At 42.6% G+C, this 17,163-nt stretch overlaps 2 protein-coding genes across 3 annotated transcripts; one reads left to right on the top strand and one right to left on the bottom strand.

Annotated features, from left to right (window-relative positions):
• Positions 1-3,764: 3,764 nt before the first annotated feature.
• LOC121536049 (protein Hikeshi) lies at positions 3,765-10,348 on the top strand. The gene is made up of 5 exons (XM_041843345.2): positions 3,765-3,950; positions 4,816-5,053; positions 6,845-6,996; positions 9,717-9,835; positions 10,097-10,348. Exons 1-5 carry the CDS (start codon positions 3,921-3,923, stop codon positions 10,149-10,151), a joined length of 594 nt encoding a protein of 197 aa, XP_041699279.2. The 5' UTR covers positions 3,765-3,920; the 3' UTR covers positions 10,152-10,348.
• Positions 10,349-10,565: 217 nt separating this feature from the next.
• LOC123481639 (polycomb protein eed) lies at positions 10,566-16,538 on the bottom strand. Of its 2 annotated transcripts, XM_045206347.1 has the most exons (11): positions 16,364-16,531; positions 15,609-15,761; positions 15,144-15,236; positions 14,809-15,000; positions 14,522-14,603; positions 14,232-14,323; positions 13,953-14,086; positions 13,617-13,722; positions 13,344-13,502; positions 13,028-13,101; positions 10,566-11,125 (listed from the first exon to the last, which is right to left on the bottom strand). In XM_045206347.1, exons 1-11 carry the CDS (start codon positions 16,478-16,480, stop codon positions 10,999-11,001), a joined length of 1,329 nt encoding a protein of 442 aa, XP_045062282.1. In that variant the 5' UTR covers positions 16,481-16,531; the 3' UTR covers positions 10,566-10,998. The 2 variants fall into 2 exon arrangements, with proteins under 2 accessions (XP_045062282.1, XP_045062281.1); XM_045206346.1 differs by having other exon boundaries at positions 13,344-13,722; positions 16,364-16,538.
• Positions 16,539-17,163: the final 625 nt, after the last annotated feature.

Below are 17,163 nucleotides of genomic sequence, written 5' to 3'. Positions count from 1 at the left end.
TTTGGAAGACCCATTTGCGACCAAGCTTTAACTTCCTGACTGATGTCTTGAAATGTTGCTTCAATATATCCATATAATTTTCCTTCGTCATGATGCCATCTATTTTGTGAAGTGCACCAGTCCCTCCTACAGCAAAGCACCCCCACAGCATGATGCTGCCACCCCTGTGCTTCACGGTTGGGATGGAGTTCTTCGGCTTGCAATCGACCCCCTTTTTCCTCCAAACATAACGATGGTCATTATGGACAAACAGTTCTATTTTTGTTTCATCAGACCAGAAGACATTTCTCCAAAAAGTACGATCTTTGTCCCCATGTGCAGTAGTCTGGCTTTTTTATGGCGGTTTTGGAGCAGTGGCTTCTTCCTTGCTGAGCGGCCTTTCAGGTTATGTCAATATAGGAGTCGTTTTACTGTGGATATAGATACTTTTGTACATGTTTCCTCCAGCATCTTCACAAGGTCCTTTGCTGTTGTTCTGGGATTGCTGGGAATACTTATTTCCCTCATTAAAATGTAAATCAATTTATAACATTTTTGACGTGTTTTTCTGGAATTTTTGTTTTGTTATTCTGTCTCTTACTGTTCAAATAAACCTACCATTAAAATTATAGACTGATCATGTCTTTGTCAGTGGGCAAACGTACAAAATCAGCAGGGGATCAAATACTTTTTTCCCTCACTGTAATCCTACAACCACACCTTCAGCATAGCCTAGCCTAAGCCTACTCTGTGAATTCAAAATAACCTTTTCAGAATGGTATACGCATAAAAATAACTTATGTTGTTTAAGTTATTTATCAATTAGACTAATACATACAGTTGTTTCATTGTCATACTTTAATGTTCAGTTTATTTTTTAAAGTTAATTGCAGAAACAGATAATAGAAATACGTCTGCCTTATGAGTATGCCATACTCTTCAACAACTTCACACGTAATAGATATTGAATAAAGGCTCTATGAAGGTTATGAATGTTTCGACAACCCATATGCTTGAAGTTGTCCCAAAGTAGCACAATAGTCTATTGACCAGAGCCATTGATCAGAGTATAGATATTTCCTGAATTCAGTAGTAGTCTGAAGCCTGATAATAACATGAACATGTAAACACATAGAGGTAACACTGTATCCAGATTACTCACATAGTTCAGGCAATTCCTCGTCCACTTAGTGGGCCATGTGGATCCATACATGGTAGAACTCCCGTTGGATCAGGGGTCTTCTGCCGTCTTCTTCAGAGAAATGATCTGAAGACAAGACAACAATGGACAACTCCAGTCTGAACAGGATGAGCCACATGACACAAGTCACAGTTATCCAATTTTGTCTGTAACTGATGATTTCAACTCTAAACTATCACATCACTGGAATGCTGGAGTGCTTGACTTCATGGAAAGAGAAAGCTATAGTATCATCCAATAGAGTTTGATGGAGTGTAATGATAAAAGTCCAGTGAGGGGTGTGGAGGTTTACCTTGGCAGCTTTTGGTGACAGTTATTAGTTATTGGTGACTATGGTCTGGCTGACAATAATGGTTTCATTGTGGCAGGCATTGGTGCTATTCAATCTATATTGACATATCAACAAACATTACTCAACCCAGTGCAACCAGTTTCAATAAAATACTCTTCAATTTAAAAAATCAAAGTTAAATTTCCCCAATATACCCCAATGTTAGATGACCAATAAGCCAATAATAGGTGGATGCTCATGACTTCAATGGCAATTGTTTAAAATGTGGATTAATTCCAAGCCAACCAAGAATATAGTAGACCCAGAGGTCACAGACGAATAGCTCACATTCACCCTAACATTCTCCTCCGAGCATCAGTGATTGGAACAGTTCCTCAGATTGAAAGGCCAAACAAAGAAGCCTTTCACAGACTCCTACTGAATGCTCCTTCAATTCCTAATATCAAGGAACTCACCTCAGTATTTCTGTTTTCATACTTTCATGGACCCAAATTGTGTATTTTTTCTGCAGTCCCATCACAATATAATTTCTTAGATTATAGACATTTCTTGTTTCTGGTGCTTTATTTTTGTACATGTTTTTTCCTTCTTAAACAAACAGCCTACCTACAGTGAGGGAAAAAAGTATTTGATCCCCTGCTGATTTTGTACGTTTGCCCACTGACAAAGACATGATCAGTCTATAATTTTAATGGTAGGTTTATTTGAACAGTGAGAGACAGAATAACAACAACAAAATCCAGAAAGACGCATGTCAAAAATTTATTTGCATTTTAATTAGGGAAATAAGTATTTGACCCCTCTGCAAAACATGACTTAGTACTTGGTGGCAAAACCCTTGTTGGCAATGACAGAGGTCAGACGTTTCTTGTAGTTGGCCACCAGGTTTGCACACATCTCAGGAGGGATTTTGTCCCACTCCTCTTTGCAGATCTTCTCCAAGTCATTAAGGTTTCGAGCCTGACGTTTGGCAACTCGAACCTTCAGCTCCCTCCAAAGATTTTCTATGGGATTAAGGTCTGGAGACTGGCTAGGCCACTCCAGGACCTTAATGTGCTTCTTCTTGAGCCACTCCTTTGTTGCCTTGGCCGTGTGTTTTGGGTCATTGGCATGCTGGAATACCTATCCACAACCCATTTTCAATGCCCTGGCTGAGGGAAGGAGGTTCTCACCCACGATTTGATGGGACATGGCCCCGTCCATCGTCCCTTTGATGCGGTGAAGTTGTCCTGACCCCTTAGCAGAAAAACACCCCCAAAGCATAATGTTTCCACCTCCATGTTTGACGGTGGGGATGGTGTTTTTGGGGTCATAGGCAGCATTCCTCCTCCTCCAAACACGGCGAGTTGAGTTGATGCCAAAGAGCTCCATTTTGGTCTCATCTGACCACAACACTTTCACCCAGTTCTCCTCTGAATCATTCAGATGTTCATTGGCAAACTTCAGACGGGCATGTATATGTGCCCCTTTCTTGAGCAGGGGGCTGCGGGCGCTGCAAGATTTCAGTCCTTCACGGCGTAATGTGTTACCAATTGTTTTCTTGGTGACTATGGTCCCAGCTGCCTTGAGATCATTGACAAGATCCTCCCGTGTAGTTCTGGGCTGATTCCTCACCATTCTCATGATCATTACAACTCCACAAGGTGAGATCTTGCATGGAGCCCCAGGCCGAGGGAGATTGACAGTTATTTTATGTTTCTTCCATTTGCGAATAATCGCACCAACTGTTGTCACCTTCTCACCAAGCTGCTTGGCGATGGTCTTGTAGCCCATTCCAGCCTTGTGTAGGTCTACAATCTTGTCCCTGACATCCTTGGAGAGCTCTTCGGTCTTGGCCATGGTGGAGAGTTTGGAATCTGATTGATTGCTTCTGTGGACAGGTGTCTTTTATACAGGTAACAAGGTGAGATTAGGAGCACTCCCTTTAAGAATGTGCTCCTAATCTCAGCTCGTTACCTGTATAAAAGACACCTGGGAGCCAGACATCTTTCTGATTGAGAGGGGTCAAATACTTATTTCCCTCATTAAAATGCAAATCAATTTACAACGTTTTTGACATGCGTTTTTCTGGATTTTTGTTGTTGTTATTCTGTCTCTCACTGTTCAAATAAACCTACCATTAAAATGATAGACTGATCATTTCTTTGTCAGTGGGCAAACGTACAAAATCAGCAGGGGATCAAATACTTTTTTCCCTCGCTGTATTAGAACCACACAAGCGTTATATCACATTCTATCACTTTCTATCTGGGCGCTTTTATTTTGAAATGTCAATCAAACCGGAAGCTCTTGTAAACACGTGGTCAGAGCCAGACCATACAAGAAACAAAACGTTTGAGTTAGCTAACTAATTTCTCGGGAGTTTTGTGGAATGGGCACAGCTGGTGCTATCGATTGAGTGTAAGACAGTCATCTTGACCCAAATATAAAGTAACCAAGGACATTAAAATGTTTGGATGTTTGGTTGCTGGTAGATTGGTAAGTATGTAACTTGCTAACGGCAGCAAGCTAACTTGGGACTGAAATGACAGCTAGCTACACATTTGATATGAAGGGACAATGTGTTATTGTATTCCTGCTGTTCACTGGTCATTTATACTCGTGGCTACATATACCCATTGATTGTTGAACACTATAGCTAGCTATAAATGCTTTATGATATGAGTTTAGCAGAGCCAAACAGATGTTTTGTGTACATCATGGCTCTGCAGTTTAGCTTGTATAACTTTTCTTACCCTAACTAGCTAGTATCATAACCGAAATTGTACTCCAATGTTTTTTTGTGTCATTATAAACAGGAAATGTATAGCTTTGAAGTATATTTCCTACCACCATGACAGGTCCATGGACATGCAGGCATACATGGCTGTCAATGAATTGTCCCTATATAGATACATCAACATGTCCCTACCAGAGGAGGCCGGTGGGAGGAGCTGTAAGGACAGGCTCATTGTGGTCCTCTGTAGCTCAGCTGGTAGAGCACGGCGCTTGTAACGCCAGGGTAGTGGGTTCGATCCCCGGAACCACCCATACACACACAAAAAAAATGTATGCACGCATGACTGTAAGTCGCTTTGGATAAAAGCGTCTGCTAAATGGCATATTATTATTGTAATGGCTGGAATGGAATAAATGTAAAGGTATCATACACAAAGATATGGAAACCACGTTCGATTCCTTTCCAGTTATTATGAGCCTGTCCTCCTGTAACTCCTCCCACCACCCTCCACTGGTCTCTACCTACCCCCCAATTCCTCAGTTTACAAAAAAAAAGTGGCAGGGTCGAACTGCTGAAATACAGAAACAGATTGTGCCTCATGTAGGAGTCAAAATTGTATTTTAGGTCCAGACCGACGCCCAGCAGGTTGCTGGTGACAAGTTCGTCTTCAACCTACCAGACTATGAGAATGTGAACCATGTAGTGGTGTTCATGCTGGGCACAGTGCCTTTCCCTGCGGGGATGGGTGGCGCCGTCTACTTCTCCTTCCCGGACCCCGTCAGTGGGCAGGTCTGGCAGCTCCTGGGTTTCATCACCAACGAAAAACCAAGTGCCATCTTTAAAATATCTCAATTAAAACCAGGTGAGTATCACCCAATCAAATGTAGCTAATAAAGTTCTTATTACATTAGCAGTTGTCACAAGGTGTTTTTTCAGTATACAGGTAAAAGTCAGTAAATTAGAATATTTTGAAAAACTTGATTTATTTCAGTAATTGCATTCAAAAGGTGTAACTTGTACATTATATTTATTCATTGCACACAGACTGATGCATTCAAATGTTTATTTCATTTAATTTTGATGATTTGAAGTGGCAACAAATGAAAATCCAAAATTCAGTGTGTCACAAAATTAGAATATTACTTAAGGCTAATACAAAAAGGGATTTTTTTTAGAAATGTTGGCCAACTGAAAAGTATGAAAATGAAAAATATGAGCATGTACAATACTCAATACTTGGTTGGAGCTCCTTTTGCCTCAATTACTGCATTAATGCGGCGTGGCATGGAGTCGATGAGTTTCTGGCACTGCTCAGGTGTTATGAGAGCCCAGGTTGCTCTGATAGTGGCCTTCAACTCTTCTGCGTTATTGGGTCTGGCATTCTGCATCTTCCTTTTCACAATACCCCACAGATTTTCTATGGGGCTAAGGTCAGGGGAGTTGGCTGGCCAATTTAGAACAGAAATACCATGGTCCGTAAACCAGGCACGGGTAGATTTTGCGCTGTGTGCAGGCGCCAAGTCCTGTTGGAACCTGAAATCTCCATCTCCATAGAGCAGGTCAGCAGCAGGAAGCATGAAGTGCTCTAAAACTTGCTGGTAGACGGCTGCGTTGACCCTGGATCTCAGGAAACAGAGTGGACCGACACCAGCAGATGACATGGCACCCCAAACCATCACTGATGGTGGAAACTTTACACTAGACTTCAGGCAACGTGGATCCTGTGCCTCTCCTGTCTTCCTCCAGACTCTGGGACCTCGATTTCCAAAGGAAATGCAAAATTTGCTTTCGTCAGAAAACATGACTTTAGACCACTCAGCAGCAGTCCAGCTCTTTTTTTCCTTAGCCCAGGTGAGACGCTTTTGCGCTGTTTCTTGGTCAACAGTGGCTTGACACGAGGTATGCGGCAGTTGAAACCCATGTCTTTCAAGCGTCTCTTGGTGGTGGATCTTGAAGCCCTGACTCCAGCAGCTGTCCACTCCTTGTGAATCTCCCCACATTTTTGAATGGGTTTTTTTTCACAATCTTGACTAGGGCGCGGTGATCCCTATCGCTTGTACACTTTTTCTGACCACAGTTTTTCCTTCCCTTTGCCTCTCTATTAATGTGTTTGGACACAGAGCTCTGAGAACAGCCAGCCTCTTCTGCAATAACCTTTTGTGTCTTTCCCTCCTTGTGCAATGTGTCGATGGTCGCCTTTTGGACAGCTGTCAAATCTGAAGTCTTCCCCATGTTTGTGTAGGCTTCAGAACTGGACTGAGAGACCATTTAAAGCCCTTTGCAGGTGTTTTGAGTTAATCAGCTGATTAGTTTGTGGCACCAGGTGTCTTCAAAATGTAACCCTTACACAATATTCTAATTTTGTGACACACGGAATTTTGGATTTTCATTTGTTGCCACTTCAAATCATCAAAATTAAATGAAATAAACATTTGAATGCATCAGTCTGTGTGCAATGAATAAATATAATGTACAAGTTACACCTTTTGAATGCAATTACTGAAATAAATCAAGTTTTTCAAAATATTCTAATTTACTGACTTTTACCTGTATGTGTGTTACACAGTGATGTAGTGGTAAAAAACTAGGTGGGTAAACTGATTGCCAGTTGTGGTGAAAATGAAATAGTGTTGTTTCTGCTGTCTTCCTATAGGTGAGGGTGGAGCGCATCCATTTGGAATGATGGCAGTACCTCAGCTTGCCTCCATGGCCCAAGTCGGTGTATCTATTGAGCCTTTGGAGCAGCTGGTCCAACAGACGCCTGTATCAGGTGCCACTGTGTCCGCTGTTGACTCTTTCATGCAGGTTAGTTAGAAGAATATTATGGGTGGTTTGCAGTGTACATAATCAGTTAAAGTAATCTTCCTTTGATAATATGTATACGAGTCAATACTCAAGCTGCTTGCTTTGATTGCTGTGTCCTAGCAACACGGGTGTATTTACAGTGCCTATAGAAAGTCTACACCCCCTTGAACTTTTTTCACATTGCTGTTACAAAGTGGGATTGAAATAGATTTCAATATTTATTTTGGTCATTGATCTACAGAAAATACTATGTCAAAGTGAAAATAAAATACTACACATAAAAAATTAAAACTATAGCCGTTACATAAGTATTCACCCCTTTGTTTAGGCAAGCCTAAATTAGTCCAGAAGTAAAATTTGGCTTAACAAATCACAAGTTATATAGACTCACTCGGTTGACATTTTTTTAATGACTACCCTTTCCTCTGTCCCCCATACATACATACAGTGGGGAGAACAAGTATTTGATACACTGCCGATTTTGCAGGTTTTCCTACTTACAAAGCATGTAGAGGTCTGTAATTTTTATCATAGGTACACTTCAACTGTGAGAGACGGAATCTAAAACAAGAATCCAGAAAATCACATTGTATGATTTTTAAGAAAATAATTTGCATTTTATTGCATGACAAGTATTTGATACATCAGAAAAGCAGAACTTATATTTGGTACAGAAACCTTTGTTTGCAATTACAGAGATCATACGTTTCCTGTAGGTCTTGACCAGGTTTGCACACACTGCAGCAGGGATTTTGGCCCACTCCTCCATACAGACCTTCTCCAGATCCTTCAGGTTTCGGGGGCTGTCGCTGGGCAATACGGACTTTCAGCTCCCTCCAAAGATTTTCTATTGGGTTCAGGTCTGGAGACTGGCTAGGCCACTCCAGGACCTTGAGATGCTTCTTACGTAGCCACTCCTTAGTTGCCCTGGCTTTGTGTTTCGGGTCGTTGTCATGCTGGAAGACCCAGCCACGACCCATCTTCAATGCTCTTACTGAGGGAAGGAGGTTGTTGGCCAAGATCTCGCGATACATGGCCCCATCCATCCTCCCCTCAATACGGTGCAGTCGTCCTGTCCCCTTTGCAGAAAAGCATCCCCAAAGAATGATGTTTCCACCTCCATGCTTCACGGTTGGGATGGTGTTCTTGGGGTTGTACTCATCCTTCTTCTTCCTCCAAACACGGCGAGTGGAGTTTAGAACAAAAAGCTCTATTTTTGTCTCATCAGACCACATGACCTTCTCCCATTCCTCCTCTGGATCATCCAGATGGTCATTGGCAAACTTCAGATGGGCCTGGACATGCGATGGCTAGAGCAGGGGGACCTTGCGTGCGCTGCAGGATTTTTATCCATGACGGCGTAGTGTGTTACTAATGGTTTTCTTTGAAACTGTGGTCCCAGCTCTCTTCAGGTCATTGACCAGGTCCTGTCGTGTAGTTCTGGGCTGATCCCTCACCTTCCTCATGATCATTGATGCCCCACGAGGTGAGATCTTGCATGGAGCCCCAGACCAAGGGTGATTGACCGTCATCTTGAACTTCTTCCATTTTCTAATAATTGAGCCAACAGTTGTTGCCTTCTCACCAAGCTGTTTGCCTATTGTCCTGTAGCCCATCCCAGCCTTGTGCAGGTCTACAATTTTTTTCCTGATGTCCTTACACAGCTCTCTGGTCTTGGCCATTGTGGAGAGGTTGGAGTCTGTTTGATTGAGTGTGTGGACAGGTGTCTTTTATACAGGTAACGAGTTCAAACAGGTGCAGTTAATACAGGTAATGAGTGGAGAACAGGAGGGCTTCTTAAAGAAAAACTAACAGGTCTGTGAGAGCCGGAATTCTTACTGGTTGGTAGGTGATCAAATACTTATGTCATGCAATAAAATGCAAATTATTTTCTTAAAAATCATACAATGTGATTTTCTGGATTTTTGTTTTAGATTCCGTCTCTCACAGTTGAAGTGTACCTATGATAAAAATTACAGACCTCTACATGCTTTGTAAGTAGGAAAACCTGCAAAATCGGCAGTGTATCAAATACTTGTTCTCCCCACTGTATGTAAGGTCCCTCAGTCAAGTATTGAATTTCAAGCACAGATTCAACTACAAAGATCAAGGAGATTTTCGAAAGCCTCAAAGGGCAGTGATTGGTTGATGGTAACAATAACAAATCAGACTATCTTTAAGCCTGGTCAAGTTAATAAATATGCTGTGGATGATGTATCCCAGACACATCAAAGATACAGTCAAAGGTGTTTCTAACATGCATTGACTCAAGAGGGTGAATTCTTATCAAATTAAGGTATATTGGAGTCTGTTTTATTCATCTTTTTAAAATGTTACATTTTAATCCCACTTTGTAACACAATAAAATGTGTAGACTTTCTAAAGCGTTGTGTTCAATCGTATTAGGTTGCACAAAAACAGTCCATGGGCAGCCAGGAGTTAAATACAATTCAATTTCAACTTACTGTGCCGGTGGGCAGAACAGTTGGCCAGTATGACTGGGGGAAGTTGAGATAATATCTAAAGGATCGTATTAAGAGACTTTTCAAACGTGGGTCTGTTGTAGAGCCACTTCCTCTCTGCTTACCTCGTGTCAATAAAAGTCCCCCACAAGTTATTCCTTTTTTGTCCACTTATGGCGAACGTGCAGGACTTTTATTTTGACATTGCTAAGAGCACCTACACGCTCAGCTGACACAAACTCAACTCTCTCTCCTCAGTTCACTCAGAAGATGCTGGACAGTTTGTATAATTTCTCCTCGTCATTTGCTGTTTCCCAGTCGCAGATGACTCCAAACCCCTCAGAAATGTTCATCCCTGCCAGTTCCATCCTCAAATGGTAAAATGATTCCCTGTTGGTCCTATTCAAAGTCAGACCATTTAAACACCTGCTTGAATTAACCCAATTAATTATTTAAAAATTTGCCTGACCCACGTTTGTGGAACCTGTGGTTATTGGGCTGGCTACAAGAAGGAAACTAACATTTTGCGGAGGAACTGCTCAATCACTCAGTTAAGCATGGACACTGCAAAAGATCTGAACGTGCTTCCTATATCAAAAGCATAAAGTCATGTGCTCCTTTGGTCTCTTTCTCCCCAGGTATGAGAACTGCCAGAGGCGCATGGCTCAAAACCCTAATTTCTGGAAGACATGAGTTGTCGCGATGATACCACAGTATTAAAAAACAATGATAAATGGGCATGGACAGAGAACCAAAGACTTCATTTTCTGCTCCATAATGTCCAGGAATGGTCCTCCACAGAAGATGAAGAGGTCTTGTTTTATAGCTACAATTACTTGTAGGTCTTTTGTCAAATAAATAATATTAATTAAAACATTTCCTAAAATGTTCTTTGCGCCACTAGTTTATTCTATACATATTTAGCATGCCTATACAAGCGGATCCTAGTTGCTTCATTTATTTTCTAGTGGATGAGATGCATTGTTGGGGCAGCCTAACTGTCTCTACTCCTGTTCTCCGCATTCAGGTGGTCTGGGCTTGTATTTATTTAGTTAGCATGCTTTCCCAGCTTCTTTTCAAGCTTCAGTACCTCACAATGAGACCAGAAACCTTTAGAAAAATAGCTTTTATTAAAGCCCATTTAAAAGTGAAAAGTAAGCAAAGGGGAAGCAAATAGCAAGGGGGAGAAAGCTTGAAGGGCTCCAGGGTTGCAGTCTGATTCTCCCCAAATTGTGCCCCTTTTCACTCCCCCCTCATGGGTTTAATAAGGATGGGCTGGTGTAAGTGTAATCCGGAGAAGGGTAGGGAAACAAAACAAAGATAATTGGTGCGTTCCAGATACACATTTTTCTGCGCAGACTGTAGCACCGTTGTGTCATGTTGGGAGTGGTTCCTGAGATGTTAAACCCCTCCTCCATTGGACAGATCTGATGCAGACTATACACAGAAAATGTGTACCTGGAAAATGTCTCCGGTTCCTGACAGCAAAGTGACTGGTCCGTCAGATAATAGAGTCGGCTGCTCATTGTCAACGTCATCTTCATCTCAGGCGGTCCCAGCGCCAGATAGAGGCGTCGTCGCAGACTGCGATCAGGATACTGCTGTCACGGCTGAAGCTGGTCTGTCTGATGGCAGAGGTGCATCTTGGGAGGGTGAGGATGGTGCATCTAAACCAGAGATCCAGGTTAGAATGTATTTGGTGAAACAACAGAAACAGACTGTCTCAGATTTTTTTTTAGAACTAAACCAAGATAGACCACCGCCCGTCGTTTCAAATGGGAACAAATTAGTCAGTGGGCAAAACAAGCAAGGAGGTTGGCAGAGCCAAGCACGAGCTTGCGAGATCCTATTGGCGCGCTGTAGCGTACATTTGCATATTTGTTAGGGAACGCCTACTCTGAAGTGCGCAATAACTCAATTCGCCTTTGCACTCCTAAACAATGCATTTTTTAAAAACTTTAGCAAAGGGTAAAGTCTAAAAAACGTAGTCCACTCTGTTCATAACAGATTGTAGCTTTGGGAACAGAAAACTGTATTGAGATCAAATGTTGAGAAAATGAGAAATTTGCAGAATGTCAGCCAAAATCCATCTTGTTCCAGCTTCTCCCACTGCCGGACACTTGGCTTCCTCTCACTACCATATTTGGTAGTGAGTGGAAACGCCAAGCGGATGCTTCACATTTATACATCCGGTGAAATATCTGTCTCATTGTTCTGTGGTTTCTCTGTCACTGCCCTGGAACATTACACATAACAAGGAGAGGAGCACTCTCTACTGGCCTTCTAACATCACTTCTTCTCTCAGGCAGTCTAGCATCTAGGTATGGACCACTGCTAAGGTGAGGTGTCTTGGTGGGAGGTTGACTTAACTTTGCAGGTCCTCTACCTTCACGTCCCACACATACAGGGAGTAGTGAAATACATGTAGTTCAACTAGTCATTTAATTACATTTTGCTGTGCTTGGTGTTAGTTGAACTAAATTCAATTATTGGTGTTTTCAGTAGTTAACCTTTTAATTAAAAAAACTGCCAAAATAAAATATGGGTAAAGTAGGCAATTTCATTTCTTTTTCAGCATCAGACCTTTCTAATTCTCATTTGAAACATATTTGTGTGTGTTTAAACCTCTTAGATGTTAAGTCCCATGTATGGGGGACTGAGCAGTTCTGGACCGGTTCTGACTGACATTTTGGAGTAAAAAGCGCTCTGAATGCCATAGGGTCCTGTGCCTTATAGTGCTAGAAAGCCCCATCTGTCTGCTCACCATTTCCACTCTCTCAGCGGAGCTGACTTGAAGTGTCACGTTTCAGACCCCACATTTACATAGGGAGTGACGTGTCACATTCTCTGGCCTATCCAGACAAAGAATCGATTTCCTCTGATCAAGTGAGCCCAGCCTGGGAAACGGCATATGAACGGTGACAGTCTGAGTCCAGCCGTTGTGGTTTCATCTCGCTGTGATATTCTCAGCCGGACATAGAGCTTTCAAAATGGAAAAAATACTAAATAATTTCATTGAATTGAAAGACCACTTTCTCTTGGTCACAGACTGAAGTTGTAACGAGTCTGCACACGTTTCAATGGTGTCTCCGCGCTGCTCAGTGGACGTTTAGGAGAAAGTTCTGTTTTTCATATTTGTACTATGTACTTGAGCTTGTGTCCTAAAAAGAGTACACCTCAGCAATTTATAACAACATTTACCAGAAAGGTGAGTTCCAGACCTTTCTAAAACTATACAACATTACCGGTTATTGTTTATGGCCATCATGAAAAATAATTACGTTTGGGTATGTCTATTTAGGCGGAAATCAAAATGTTGCCCTTTCATAAGGCTAAATTACACATTATGTTAACATCTGACTCCAAAGTGATCTGTTCATGCAATTACTAGTCTGACATTTCAGATGTAGTTTGGATGTAGTGAACTACTTTTTCAAAGTAACTTTAGTTTAGTAAACAATGTTTCTTAAGAGTAGCTTTACTTCTTCCAGTCTGAATCGGTTGGTAGCTTGGTAAACTGTGTTTTCAGAGTATCTTCCCCAACATACAGTTTCCCTACTGATGCTTACTTTGCTTTGTGAGGGTCTTCTACCTCCAGGTCCCACACATACAGTTTCCCCACTTGGTTTCCCAGAGCCAACATCTGTAGGACAAGACATGTATTATTTCAATAGTCAAACAATACTTATTGAGCTTCAGACAACTTTCTATGTGGAGAGACAATACTATACTTTATATTTTTTATGTAAAACAACAGCCTTGCATCTATTTTTTATAGAGTTCCAACACCAAACCACTGTTTGCTTCCAATACTGGGAAGAACAGTAGCAGATAAGGGATTCTTCACATCCGACAGACACAACGAAAGGAGAATATCATCTTTACCTTCTGCCAGAAGTCCATGGAGAAACGCATGTACCAGATGTCACACTGGCTATAGTCGAAGCGACCCAGGATTGTCACGTTGGACTCATTTGGTTTGATGAGGTCAATGTCGTCCTCCATCTTCCCTGGTTTCCAACACACGATGGCGTTCTCACACGACTGGTCAGGACAGGAACAAAGGAGTAGGGGTTGAGGCTCACAACGGGATCCACAACCTAATAACAGGATGTAACGTATCTGTGTTTGAACAAGAAGCTTCTCACACAGTCTTACCTTGGATAAAATCAGATCTCCCAGCCAGCGTACACAGTCCACATAGTTCCTGTGGATGTCTCTGGTAGAGAAGTCTGGGAAGTGGATCTTCTGAGAGACCCATGGCCTGTAAGAAGAAGACCGAATCATCGGTTAAAGGAGCAAACATTTTTACTTTGAAAACCTCAACAAAGTGAGACTCTGACTATAGCCTGGCAACACTGTACGATGTTCCTTTTATGCATTTTGTCCAGCCCTATTATTTGAATGCGCTTTGTTGTGGGTAAAAGTCTGCTGAATAACTGAAATATACATGGGAATACACGTACGTTTGTTGCCCACAATCAATATTTTCACCTGTTTGTCTTAGAGGGGTTGTATTCATAGGATCCGTTAATGGCTTTCTGCATCCTCTCCGAGTTGATCCGCCAGAGCTTCAGAGAGTGATCCATTCCACACGACATGATCTTCTCACCTAGCAGGTCAAAGTCCTGGCGCAGACAGACTTTGATTATTAAATCAGAAATCTCATTTATTTGACATGTATTGACATTTTCAATGATAACATACACATAGAAATCCCTGACTTCTATTGATCAAGAAAGCTAGTAAGAGATGGTAGTGTGGTGTACTCACTGCGCTGAGGACTTCATCTCTATGGCCTTCTACACCTCCAAAGATGGCCACTAGTGTGTCTGTTTGGATGTTCCAAAGACGAAGGGCGTGGTCTAAAAACACACAAACACAAAGCTGATGAGATATTCACACCGACAGTTGATTTTCTGTTAAGTCATTCTGTTAATGGTGTAAATACACACAGACTATAATCCTTCCTAAATGTAAATCGTTAAGTTCTCAAAAGGTTAAGTCAGTTGAGGAAATATTATCTTCTGTAAAGTCACAGCTATGGTGAGTAGTTGTTCTACCTTTGCTGACAGATAGGAGGAGGTTGGGGTCTCTGGGGTGAAACTTGAGCTCGTTGATGGCGTTCCCGTGACCCACATAGTGCTGCATTGAAAAACAACAAAATATTCAGATGTGGCACAACTAACCCCTCCCCCCTTCTGCACCAATTTAAATTCCATCCCTAAAACTACTTAGAGATTCACCCACCTTGATACACTGCATGGTGATGTGGTTGATCTACTTAGAGATTCACCCACCTTGATACACTGCATGGTGATGTGGTTGATCTACTTAGAGATTCACCCACCTTGATACACTGCATGGTGATGTGGTTGATCACCCGAATGATGCCACGTGACCCGGCCACGGCCAGGAGCGGATGGCTTGTACTGGTGTCAAAGGTCCAGGCGCAGGTGTAGAAGTTCTCATCTGCATCGGCATCCACGTAAGACTGCAGGAGTCGGATCTCTCCTTGGGAATGGCACTCATACAGTGTTACCTGGTAAATGAAGGACATCACATAGTCAGCAGTGACAAGTGGCACATGGGTTTAAGAATTAGACCCCTCATTTCTGTATTTTACGCCACCTGCGTTGGTTATTACACTTTCAACATGGTGTATGTGATGCCAAAGATACTTACTCTGTTGCTCCCCACAGTAGCAAACACAAGCGGGTCCCCTTCTTTACTGTGCCAGTTGAACTGGACCCCAAACAATGGCTGGCCATGATCCTCCTGTGTAAAGAACCAGTTAATTATGTGTTGAGTTGAGCTCATGGTCAAGGTGATGAGGTATCCCTGCCTGCGACTTCAAAATCAGTGTGAACCTCGGCCCAAGGGGGAATTTCCTCTTGGTCAAGACATTGGTTTGTCCTGTGGGAGACCTGGGTTCAGAGCCCACCCGTAACATTAGCACACCTTCATTCAGCTGTTTACAACTCACACAGTATCATATGCACAGCACAGTTCACACATACTTATAACAGGCATGCCAAGTCCAAGGCTGAGATTACGACATTTCTGGAATCAAAAGTAGGCGCAGTTGACAAGATGTGACATGTCTGCAGTTGGAATTTATTGGTAATATTCTTGATAACATGGGCTCACCCTGAGGCTGTTGACGCACTTGAAGGAATATTTGCACTTCTTTGATTTCCACTTGCCCTTGCCCCAGCTCTTCCTGCCTGGAGCGTTGGCTGTGTTGGTGGGTGTGTCTGGGCGCTCCACATTGGTCCCGCTCTCAACGCTGACAGCATCATCCTACAAACACAAATGATAGCAACATGTGATGGGCTAGGTTGTGGTTGATGCGTTTGCAACCTGCAATGATGTTCTGCACCCCCTGTTCGTTACACTGGTGTCAGATGTGGGCTGGCCTACCATGAGGCCATCTAAGGCATACCTGGGTGTGAGGGGCTTGAGATAGACTAGAAAAACTAAACTGACAACTGGCTAATGATTATCTACTTGGGCAATCCCAGAAGGGTCCAAAACTTGATAGCTAACGCTACCTAGAGAGCATAACTAGCCAACTAGCTAGCTTAGGTGGAGGCCCTTTGCAGTGTTGTCTCGCATCCCTTGCTCGTTGAGTGAGGCTTTTCTTATTTCCTGTTCTGGAATGTTTGAAAGGGAAATAACCACAACTAACGTTAGCAAGGTAGCTAAAAACAACAACTAGGCCTAGTTGAAATATAGGGAAAGGCCCAGCTATCATCACGAACTCCAAAATCAACTACCAGACGCTAGCTAGTTAGCCGAACTTTTCATAGCTAGCTAACGTTAGCTACTTAGCTAGCTAACGTTAGTTAACCATTTTTCATGTTGGCGCCGATACAAACAGAACAAAACCACATCGAACTTACATTCTCATCTGCAGAGAGATCGGGATTACTGTTTTCATCACTGCTCAGCTTCTGCTTTTTTGTCGGCATCTCCTTTCCCGCTTCGGTAGGGGTATCAGACATGTTCTCCCTCCTCATCCTCCGTTCTTCTCAGATTCAATCATAGCGCGACAGCGAGAACAACTTCCGGGTCTATTATTTCCTTTGGTCTTCACAATAAAAGTCCCACACGTACCGGTAATAGTCTAGTCTAGCCAGAGACGGAAAATGCAGTTTTTTCTGGTTCAATACAAGTCAATGAACTAAGTAGACCAGACCCAGCTGCTATTGCATTGGTGTCTATGGGAGACACCCCGTTAAGTAGACTGGAACACAGTGACTGGAATACAGTGACCATACATACATACATATCCCAACCAGATGCCATGGATTACAGGCAACATCTGCACTGAGCTAAAGGCTAGAGCTGCTGCTTTCAAGGAGAAGGACACTAATCCGGACACTTATAAGAAATCCTGCAACGCCCTCCGACGAACCATCAAACAGGCAAAGCGTCAATACAGGACTAAGATCGAATACTACACTGGCTCTGATGCTCGTCGGATGTGGCAGGGCTTGCAAACGATCATGGATTACAAAGAGAAAACCAGCTGAGAGCTGCCCAGTGACGCAAACCTACCGGACGAGCTAAATGCCTTCAATGCTCGCTTCGAGGCAAACAACACTGAACCATGCGTGAGAGCACCAGCTATTCCGGACGACTGTATGATCACGCTCTCCGTATCCGAAGTGAGTAAGACCTGTAGCCTTTTCCTGCAGTC

This window comes from Coregonus clupeaformis, chromosome 22 (genome assembly GCF_020615455.1).
Source record: "Coregonus clupeaformis isolate EN_2021a chromosome 22, ASM2061545v1, whole genome shotgun sequence".
Taxonomy (NCBI): Eukaryota; Metazoa; Chordata; class Actinopteri; order Salmoniformes; family Salmonidae; genus Coregonus; species Coregonus clupeaformis.
Note: the sequence above shows the minus strand (reverse complement) of the source record. Positions and strands in the feature narration are given on the sequence as shown.